This window comes from Coturnix japonica, chromosome 11, assembly GCF_054131305.1.
Source record: "Coturnix japonica strain WE chromosome 11, WE-NBRP24, whole genome shotgun sequence".
Classification (NCBI taxonomy): Eukaryota; Metazoa; Chordata; class Aves; order Galliformes; family Phasianidae; genus Coturnix; species Coturnix japonica.
Window position 1 is genome coordinate 11,637,651 of NC_140673.1, and position 10,603 is coordinate 11,648,253.

The 10,603-nt window shown below is 56.4% G+C and overlaps 2 protein-coding genes across 3 annotated transcripts; one reads left to right on the top strand and one right to left on the bottom strand.

The window, feature by feature from the left end:
* Positions 1–28: 28 nt before the first annotated feature.
* On the bottom strand, positions 29–2,867 carry PLPP6 (phospholipid phosphatase 6). Its single transcript, XM_015869384.3, has 2 exons — positions 2,345–2,867; positions 29–914 (listed from the first exon to the last, which is right to left on the bottom strand). The coding sequence occupies exons 1-2, from the start codon at positions 2,736–2,738 to the stop codon at positions 544–546; spliced, it is 765 nt and encodes a 254-aa protein (XP_015724870.1). The 5' UTR covers positions 2,739–2,867; the 3' UTR covers positions 29–543.
* A 67-nt stretch (positions 2,868–2,934) lies between these two features.
* FAM78B (family with sequence similarity 78 member B) lies at positions 2,935–10,059 on the top strand. Of its 2 annotated transcripts, none has more exons than XM_015869383.3 (2): positions 2,935–3,393; positions 6,135–10,059. In XM_015869383.3, exons 1-2 carry the CDS (start codon positions 3,131–3,133, stop codon positions 6,655–6,657), a joined length of 786 nt encoding a protein of 261 aa, XP_015724869.1. In that variant the 5' UTR covers positions 2,935–3,130; the 3' UTR covers positions 6,658–10,059. The 2 variants fall into 2 exon arrangements, with proteins under 2 accessions (XP_015724869.1, XP_085367325.1); XM_085511199.1 differs by lacking the exon at positions 2,935–3,393 and adding an exon at positions 3,621–3,732.
* The last annotated feature ends 544 nt before the right edge of the window (positions 10,060–10,603 follow it).

Consider the following 10,603-nt stretch of genomic DNA (forward strand, 5'->3'; position numbering starts at 1 on the left):
CACATGAAAAAGGGAAGAGACACGGTTCTTAGAAGGCAGAGCTCTTTATAAACATGAGAATGGATTTCGGAGAGACCCTCCCCCCCAGGTGGGTATTATGGAGGAGACTGCAGAAAGTGCACTCACAACAGCAATATGATCAGTGTATTTATAGCACACAGATATGCGGGCAATTGCAGAGAAACCTTTGCAAAGCCCCAGCTACCACATACACCATAGGCTAATACAGCAGGTGCCCAGCAAGGGCATGCTGATTCACAGTATCAGCAGTGAGCTGCCGGATGGATGTGCTGACCTCTTCCCAGGCTCTGCAGGGACCGGTCTGTCACTGGAGTAGTCAGTGCAGCTACTTGGCCAGCACACGTTCTGCCTGACAGCCCATCAGCAGGGCAAGACAGCACCCAGTGTCTAACTGCAAGCCTGGGAGCCTGCAGCACCGCTAGTGTTAAGTGTTGGCTGGACATAGATGAGTCGCAGCACCCCCTCTCCATGTGTGCTTAGAGAACAGGGTATATGCCTCCTCCCTTGGGAGGGGTGCAGCCATCAATGGCTCCAGAGTGCAAAGAGGGCAGGTGCATTCAGTGGGGAGAGCCAGCAGTACTCCACCACGCTGTACAGCACGTAGCCCAGGAACAAACCAAACAGCACGTCCGTCACATTGTGCCTGCCCAGCATCACCCTTGAAATGCCAACGATGAGAACCCAGAGCACCACGAGGACCCGCAGTGGGACGGCGAGCACCAGGTGGTGCAGAACAAAGCGGCAGACCAGGGCAGCTCTGGTGGCGTGGCCCGATGGGAAGGAATACTTGTCCACTGAGACGGTGACGAACATGTCCATCTTGTTGTGTGTAGGCCGTGGCCGTTTGACGATCCCTTTCACCACTGCCACCAGCACGAGATCCAGCACCAGCGCTAGGAGACAGTAACAGCAAGTGAGCAAAATTGGACCCATGAGAGACGAGAAACAATGCAAAGCCATTATCTATGAAAATGCTTAGCTACCAAAGCTGCTAAGAGAAGGTGGAATGTCCCATGGCTGCACTGCCCAGGCAAGGAGAACACAGCACTCATCCAGGGCCTGGACTTGTGCGTGAGCACATCTGTCAGCAGATGGGCTTTTCTTCCTGTGTGAAATCCAATCTGTGACTCAGGGCTCAAATCCTTCCCTAATTTGAAGGCACCCAACAGGTTAATAGTCCCTGCCAGCCCATGCTGAGTCAGCATCACTTTGCACAAAGTGCACTGACCCAGGTAAATGATCAACCTGCTTCAGGTACTCAGCTGTGGCTCAGTGCAAGGAGGGTCCAGTAACTCCTCAGCAGTCTGAGGGCTCACAGCTCACCTGGCTTCTCCCTGCTGCTGGGGGCACCAGTGTGTAAAAGGTAACCAGGCTTTGGCTTTTAAGAGCTAAGAAAAAGATGGCTTAGTACCAGCTTTCTCTCAGAGTGATGCAGGCTGTTGTGGTAGGAGTCAGAAGTGCCTGTGAGGAGTCAACCGCTGTCTGGCAAGGGCAGCTGGCGGTGTTTTCCCTCTCCCATTGAGCCAGCTTTCAGTGCTGGCAGCTGCGGCTGCTTCTTTCTAGGAAGCCTTGTCAGAGATTGATATCTGCTTGTTGTAACCCTTGTTGCTGGGCACAAAGTCCTTTGGCTACTTCAGTTCATTCTCTTTGGTTAATCATTTAAGAACGAATGTTTGTTCGACTTGTTTTACGAGAGGTTTTTTTGCTGTTGTTTGTTCGTTTTTTCTTAAACAACTGAGCTCATTTCAATCCTTTCTTTTTATTGCTCTGGATGTCAGGGCTCCTTCTCCACAGGGTGACCCTGGTGCCAGGGCAGCGCTGCTCTGAGCACAGCAGTGGTTGGAGGCCACTGAGATGTGAGCACACTCTGCTAAGTGAACTAGATGCGCCAAAGCTTACATTCCCCACTAAACATTTTGATACAAACTATCTGCATGAGATACCTTGGTGTCTCACAGGGTAAGGTCTGGGGTTCAGGACAGCTCTGTTGTTTTGGAGCTGCTACAGTTTCTAGGCAAGCAAAAAATGTCCAATCTGCATCTACCCAGCGGGATGCCAGGGGAAAAACATTATAGCAGCATAATTACAGGGCGTGCTTTGAACCTGATTTCCACACTGGCCGATACAGATCAGTACAAGCAGGTACTGCCTGCAGCGAGCCTGCGGGCACCGCTGTGTGCTTGAGCAACTGCTGAGATGCCGCAGCTCTTGGCAGCCACAACAGCCGTCGGGAGCCGGGAGGGCCGAGCTCCCTCCGGTTCTGTCCGTTGTCCCCTTCCCTCGGACCCGTCCTCCCGCCCGGGCAGCCCCTTCCCGGCCTCACCGAAGAGCAGGTTGAGCAGCACCTCCCTGGCGGCCGAGCTGTCGCTCTGGCACAGCCCGTACAAGGTGCCCAGCAGCCAGGGGATGCCGTGCCCCGACACCTCCACCACCTTCAGCAGCGGCCGGGCGCTGCCCCACGCCGAGGCCTCCCCGGCGCACACTCCCAGGCGCTTGGAGGCCCACAGGTCGACGGCGAGCAGCGAGCTGAGCGCGATGCCCACGAAGGACGGGTTGAGCCGCATGCAGTCCTCGTCGGGCAGCGCCGGGGGCGCGGGGCCGGCCGACTCGCGGCGGCGGGACGGGCTGTCCGGGGCGGCGGGGCCGCGCTGGCTCAGCAGGGACGCGAACTCGGGCCGGGCGCTGCGGCGCTCACGGCTGCTGCGGGGGCTGGGCATGGCGGCGGGCCCGGACAGCACGAGGCGGCCCGGCCGTGCCGGTACCCGCGGCGCCGGGCCCCGCTCGGGAGCTGCGAGCCGCCCGCTGCCGGGCCGACACACTTCCGCTTCCGCCGCCCCGTCCCGGTTGCTAGGTGAGCCCTGACGCCGGGACGAGGCGCGAGGCCGCAGCGCCCCCTGCCGGCCGGAGGACCCGCCCCACCCCCAGCCGGCAGACGGTGGCCGGCGAGGGCCGCAAGAGGAGCGGCGGCGCGTTCGCCCTGCCGGCGCCGGTGCGGGCGCCGGTGCGCGGGCGGCGATGGTGGGGCGGGCGGCGAGGACACGCCGGGCCGCCCCCGGGCCCCCGGATCGCGGCGGAGGGTGAGCGCGGCGGAGGCGGCGGGGCGGCGGCCATGGGCTGCCTGCAGAGCGTGGCCTGCAAGGCGCGGGTGCGGCGGGAGCACATCGTGGTGTCCGACGTGTCGGCCACCATCGAGCCCGCGGCCACCGCCATCGAGGAGAGCTCGCCCGTGGTGCTGCGCTACCGCACGCCGTACTTCAGAGCCTCGGCACGCGTCCTCATGCCGCCCATCGCCCGGCGCCACACATGGGTGGTGGGCTGGATCCAGGCCTGCAACCACATGGAGTTCTACAACACCTACAGCGACCTCGGCGTGTGAGCAGCGGGCGGACCGGCACTGCGGCCATAGGGGGGGTGTCCCGGGGCGGCTACGGGAGGGAATGGCGGCCCCGAGCCGGGTGTGCGGGGATGGACGGGATGGGGCGGCCGTGCGAACGGCTCGAGGTGCCCACGATCCATGAAGGGACGGAGCCCTCGGTGCAGCTACACGGTGGGATGGGGGCTGTGGTACCGTTACGTGAGGGGATGGAGGTGTTAGTGCGGTTACAGGAGCGGATGGATGGAGGGCACTGTAGGGCACTGTGTGGTTCGTTGAGAAGCCCTGGGGCGGTTACGTGAGGAGCTGCAGGAGCTGGGACCCCTGTGTAAAGAAATGTAGGTCCTGTACGGTTACATGAAGGGATGGATGCCCCAGCGCAGGTGCTGGAGCCCATGGCACAATAGAGGCCCCGGTGTGGTTGTGTGAGGAGATGGATACCCCAATATCATTATGTGAAGAGATGGGGCCCTGGCATGGTTTTGGGGTGAGACGAGGGCCCTGGGATGGATCTGTGATGGGCTGAAGGCACTGCTGCAGTTCTGTGAGGTGACAGAGGCCCCGCTATGGTTACTGCGCCCGTCAACCTGATTTTTCTTGATTGCTTCTGGGAGCAGCAGGATCCTGTTTCTCTGAGGGCAGAACGAGGGGAATCTAGGTGTTACTGCATGCAGTGCTGGTTGTTAAGCTCTGAGAGCCCTCCTGCTGCTGCCGGGGCTTTATCCATCTCTGTGTTCCTGCATCCTCAGAAATGAGGAACGGTGGAGCCGCCCTTGCTGGAAATGAGGACGTCCAGCCTCAGGAGCTGTGGGCTCTGGGTATCTCTTCCACGCAGCCTGTGCTGTCCCTTCAGCCCCTGGTGTGAGCCGTGTACCATGTAGGAGTGCAGGCACAGGAGCTGCTCCCCTCCATCACCTTCCAGCTCTGGGAACGCACCCTTTCTCCCCTCAGCCCCATTCTGGAAGACACTGTGCTGTCACTACTGGAGTCAGCCTGCTTGCGTTTCCAAGGCAAGGAGCAGATGGAGGCTGCCCTGGCAATCCTCAGCATGGAAGTAGGTGGCATCTCGCGCAGCTCTGGGCTGCCCTGGCTTCCTGACAGGGAGAGATGGTGCTGCCTGCCCTCGCCTGCAGGGCTGTCTGTGCTGACACAGTGCTGGGCTGGAGCAGCTCTCCCAGACCCGATCCTGCTGGGGAGCAGGAGCAGCCAGCAGCAGCCTCAGGTTTGCCTCAAGCTGCTGAGCCTGCCTGCCCTGTCCTGGCTGCCCTTCCTGAAAGCAGAACCTTGCTTGGGATTTCTTGTGGGTGCCAGAGGCTGCGGTGTTGTGTCGGGATCAGCTTCCTCCGGCTTCCTGCCCTTCCTCAAGGGCAGAGGGACCTGGAAGCCACAGATGAGCTGCCTTCTGCATTGCCCCAAGCCAGCCGCTGCCACAGAGCAGGGCTGAGGAGTTAGTGTGAGGCTGGGCTCAGGCAGGGGATGCTGGGGATGGCCCCATCCTTCTTGCTTGCACAGCAGGCGGGGTTGTTGCATGCAACTCTGGGGTGCCTAGGAGGGTCAGAGGGAGTGCACATCATCACATCTTGGGGAGGAAGGAAGCCAGATGTCTCCTGCTGTTTGTTGGCAGCTTCAGAGCCCAGATCTGTGTGCATCTGAGCTCAGCAGGAGGCTTCAACCGGTGCAACGTGCCTGAGGAGTTTTAAGGTGTCTGTTTTGTTCTCCTTTCTTTGATATCCAGCAGTGATACAGCCAGTTTTTCTCAGATACTCACATACTGTGAACCCAGTGTGCCTCAAGACAGAGAACCCAGCACTGTCTGCACTTGTGAGGGGCACTGGTTTTTAAAGTGGAAGTGTGGATTCAGCATCCAAAGAGAATCTGCTTTTTTTTCCCCTGTTCTTAGGATTTCAGGAAAGATCCATGTGAGCTGGGTGGCCACGGTTCCCACTCGCTGCTCATCATTACCATGTGGTGATCTTCTCCATCGCTGCATCCGCCTGGTGTTGCTAACGTGGTTTGCAGCCAAGATTTTGGCTGGAATTCCCCCCCCCACCCACAACTCCAACATTATAGCAGGGATTTCGTCACACCAGCAGCAGGCATGATTGTGGTATTTAATTACTGCACCTGTGTCTTAGCAAATGCCTATATTTAGGGGTGTAAAAAAATTGCAGGCTGAGCTGTAGGCTGGTGGGAGCTGCTTCAGGCTCGGTGTAGGTTGTGGCCATGCTGCAGCTGACGTGCAGGGAAGGCTGTTATTTTTTTCTCTGTGTTAATGAGATTAAGGAGAGAGTGACCTGAGAGTAGCTCAGAAATGAGTATGGACCCACTTGGTTAGATTGCAGGTTAATTAGAATGCTGTTGTGCTGGCAGAGCAGAGGCATCTGCTGGCCTTGACTGACTCAGCGAAGGAGCTAAAGCTGAATTTGTTCTTGAATGAGGTCATCGTGGGCTTCCTGGAGGTGGGAAGGTGTTTCCCAAGCTCTGCTCTTGACAGAGTCAGGTACTGGTGAACAGCTTTGGCTGGTATGAAGCTGCTGGTGGCTCTGTGAGGAATGGCTTTTTCAGTGGGGTTTCAGATACAATTCTTGCCCTTTTGTCTGTACCCTGTTCTAAAGCAAGCGTTTTACCCTGTGCTTGCCAGCACACAGCAGCTTGCTATGTTCCTTCCATTGCAGGCGCTGCTCAGGCACTGCTATTGCCGTTTCCCCAGTAACGTGCCCTTTCTGTCTCTGTTCTCCAGGTCAAGCTGGGAGCTGCCCGACTTGCGAGAAGGGAGAGTAAAAGCCATCAGTGATTCTGATGGAGTGAGCTACCCCTGGTATGGAAACACCACAGAAACTGTGACCCTGGTCGGGCCCACGAACAAGATCTCCAGGTTCTCAGTGAGCATGAATGACAATTTCTACCCCAGCGTGACATGGGCTGTCCCTGTGAGCAACAGTAATGTGCCGTTGCTGACCAGGATTAAAAGGGACCAGAGCTTTACCACGTGGCTGGTGGCTATGAACACCACTACCAAGGAAAAGATCATCTTGCAGACTATAAAGTGGCGGATGCGAGTGGACATTGAGGTTGATCCCATGCAGCTCCTAGGGCAGCGTGCTCGACTGGTGGGAAGGACTCAGCAGGAGCAGCCCCGGATCTTGAGCAGGATGGAGCCCATCCCACCAAATGCACTAGTGAAACCCAATGCCAACGATGCCCAAGTCCTCATGTGGAGACCTAAGCGAGGCCAGCCTATAGTTGTTATACCTCCCAAGTAGCACGGCACCGGGGCACGCGCTGGTGTGTGCACGTTGGGACCTTGGTGCTGTTGGTGTGGTGCAAATGAGTGGGATTCCTGAGCCAAAGCAGACCTCTTGGGTTCGCCTGCCTTTGTAGCTGCGGCTGGAAATTCCTCAGCTGGAAAGTGAGCATGAGCTTGGCCCAGCTGTTGTCAAGCTGGTGGATTTCCCAGGAAGTGGATTTAAGTGCTTCTAGGGCTTGTGGCTGGAAAAAAGTCTGTCTTATCTAACCATCTCCTGCCTCCTTGCAAGGAAGTGTGAGGAACAGGAGCATGAGCAAACCGTGCCTGTGGCAAATGCTGCTTTCCACCCCATTAGCTGTAGTAAAGGAGCCCATGCCTGCCAGACAGGGGGGGTTGTGCAGTCACCCTTCCCCTCCACGTCTCTACCTATGCATTTCGGATCGATAATCAGCACGTTGCCATGCTGTCTGGGACTTGGAAGAGCCTGGGAGCAGAACCCAGCGCCAGCAGTCGTCTCTACTTGAGTGGGCCCTTCTGCAGCTGGCTGGAAGCGGGACATTATGCATGCGTCTCGGTGTGTTTAGAGTGGTTGTGAATGTAGGAGATGACAATAGTTCATTCCTGTCTAGGAGTGAGACCTGAGGGCAGGTTAGGTATCCTTTAGTTTTATAGTGCACTAAATCTTTGCGGTTCCCTTCCCTCCCCATCCCCGCCAGCCATTTCTTTTGCTGGAGCAAGAATTATTCTCAACCAGAAGAGAAATCACAAGTGATGCCTTTTCACACAGGCGAAGGCGAGCAGGCAGCTACTGACGGTGTTTGCGTGGTACCCAGAAAAGCTTGGAGGTACTCCAGGATTTGGATGCTTCCACTGCAGACATGAGCGCATAGCAAGAGGTTGTGTGCTTGTTCTTTTCTACCCATTTTCTACCCAAATGCCTGCTGGTGTGGGAAGTTTGATCCTCAGCCACCCATGGAGCAGTACAGCGTGTGTGCGTGTGCAGGATGCTCGTGCTGTTGCAGGTGTGTGGCAGGTTGCCTTTTTCTCTGCCCCGTGCCCTTTCCTCACTGCCTGGATTGCTGGCAGCTTTCTGGTCTGTGGGGAGGTGCTGCTGCTGTGGGCTGCGATGTACAATTCCCTACTTCTTGTAGCAGGGGAGCAACATTTCCCTTCTTTCAGCTGAGCCCTGGTTGTTGCACCTTCCTGGATATGGCAGAGGCAGAAGCCACAGTGGCTCTGTCCCCACCCAGCGGCAGCTTCAGGTGCCCTGTGTTACTGCAGGTTCCTGGGTAGATGAATATGGCTTTTGCTACTTTCCCTGCTCTGTTTCCTGCTGCTGTACCTCCAGCTTGTACCCTTGCCTTTGTGCCATGAAGGTTTTTGCTGCTGTGGGGATGTGAGGTATTCCTGCTCGGAGCTTCTTGCATCCCCCCCTGCTGCTGGGAGAGCCTGGGAAGTGTTTCGCTGGCTACTCTTGTGCAAAGCCTTTCTTGCAGCATCAGGAGCACTTGATCCTGGGTGTCAGACAGCCCAGCTCAGGGCTTCTTTGCTTCCCCCAGGGTGCAAAACCTGCTCCCCCTGCTGCAGAGGAGCCTTTCTGCTCAGTGTGCGCACACCTCGGGGCAGAGCCTTCCCACAGCATCGCTCTGAAGTACGCACAAATCCCTGCAAAGCTTCAGGTGCAGCTCGTGCTTTTCCAGGTTGAGACGCACACCCCTGGCATCCGGGAGCTGCTCCCCATGAGCAAAGGGACTCCTGGGTGTCTTAGACCAAAAAACACCTGTGAAATCCCCATGCTATTTATTACTCTCAGTTTGGCAGTCTGGGAAGCTTTGGGTTAGCTGAGGGCTGGGTGAGTCCTTGCCATGAGAAAAGCCTGGAGGGAGAGCAGGCTTTGAGCTCTGGTCTGCTTTGTTTTCCTGCGAGGAAATGGTGAGCACTGAACACCTTGTTTTTGTGAGGTTCAGCCAGTGTTTTTGTACGGACATGTGATCAAAGGCAGTTTTTAGCCATTGCTGATGTTTTGTTTATGGAAAGCGTGTGTGGAAAAGCTGTTAGAAACTTTTGATACAATTTTTGCATCAACGTTTGGGGGAGGAGGAAGAGGGGGGACATACCTTTAAGTGTGAAATAAGATGTGTATTGTTGACCTGCTAAGATAGAAACGATCCCAAAAGCTCCTAGAGGGCGGTTGAGCCTGAGGAAATGGTGCAGCAAAGGGCTGTGTGGCACTGAAGTGCAGAGAGGGAGAGGCTGCATCTCCTCGGGGTGTAGGGAGCGGTCAGCCCCCCTATGGATCTTCTTGCATGTTTAAGGCTGGGGTTGCTTGCAGCTTGGCTGCCCTCATTTCCAAGGGCCCCAACTGGGAGTCCCAGTGCTGGCTGTGGGATGAGCACTTGGCCTCGTGAGCTCGGCTGTAAAACCACCCCATGGGATGCCAGCCCCTCCAGCACTTCATCCCCATCCCCGCTTGTAGCCGGCACCTCATTATCTCAGGGAGGGACAGACAGGCTGCGCTTCCCCCTCGCCCCGAGGTGCCCCTTCTGTTCCGTCCTGTGGTGGTTTCATGGCCGTGCCCACACGTTGCCTGGGCACAGCACTATGGGAAGCACCCGTCGATCTCTCTGGGTTCAGAGTGTGGCTGTGGGTGCTGGGAAACGCCTGCAGGGCAGGCGGGTGAAGCCGGAGTGGGTGCCACAAGTGCCACCCCTGTCCTCGGCACCCATACGGACGCGGCTGCTTGCTCGCGTTGCTCGGCTCACTTATTTATTTCTTATTTATTTCTTATTTATTTATTTAAGGTGTATTTAAGTTATTTATTTGTATTTATTGACAGCTGGAACTCGGGGGGAGGGGGGTCATTTCTGCTGCGCAGCAGGGGTGGCTGGGTCTCCCCTGTGCATTTTGGGAGTGCCAATGTTGGGGGGGGGGGGGGGATGTCCATGGGCAGCTGCTCACATCCTGTCCCCTTTTGGGAGGGATGGAGAACTGAGGAAGAGGAATCACATCAATGCAGGGAGGACATCCCTTCCTGCAGGACCTCAAAGCCCCTCATCCCCCCCAGGCGCTGCGCTCCCTCCCATACCCGTCTGTATTTATTGGCCCGGCCTCCCGGTGTTTTTCTGTTTGGCTCACGCTGTATTTGATGTTGCCAATTTCTGGAGATGGTGATAAGAGCAAGGAGGACATGTGGGTGTCACTACGGAGAACAGAGAAAATCAGGTATTCTGCTGTTGTGTGGGGAAAATCGGAAGGAAGAGAAGATGAAAGCTGGTTTTGCAGAGTGCCTTAAACAACAAATGACTTTACGGAGTAGGGGGCTTGGACTTCTGTCTTTGGATGTAATTGCAAACTCCAACACATGTTGCGTTTCACTTCTCTGGGATTAAAAGAACATTCAATCTGTACTGGAAACAAATTGTTGTCTGCTCAAGTCTGGCTTTGTTAGGAAAGCAGGCCGGGATGTTTGTGAGGGGTGGAGGGGTGCAGGAGCAATTGCAACGTTTGGAAAGAATATCAATAGTCACCAATAGTTCCTGACAGCAATTATGGCTTAATGAAGAGTTTTCAGCCTGAAAGACAGCCACGTCTGGGGAGGGATGTCCTCTGGGTTGGGCCTGGCCTGCGTTGGGTGCTGGGAAGAGCTGAGGGCTTGGAGCGGTGTTGGGAGATATCTGTGCTGCATCCCTGCAGGATGCTGGAGGGGGTCTCACTGCATTGCACGGGGCTGTGGCAGTGCACTGCTAGTCCTTGCTGGTTCTGCAGGACAATTGTGCCCTGTGCCTGCCAGCTTCCTTCATTGCTGCTGGTTCCAAGTGCTGCTGACTGTGCTGGGCACTGAGAGCTGCTGATGGGCAGACAGCCTGTGTGCTATTCAGCCAGCGGGTTTCTTTCCTAGCATTATACTAAACATTGTTCATCGCTTGACAAGTTTGGGTCTGCATGAAGCATCCCCTGGGCAG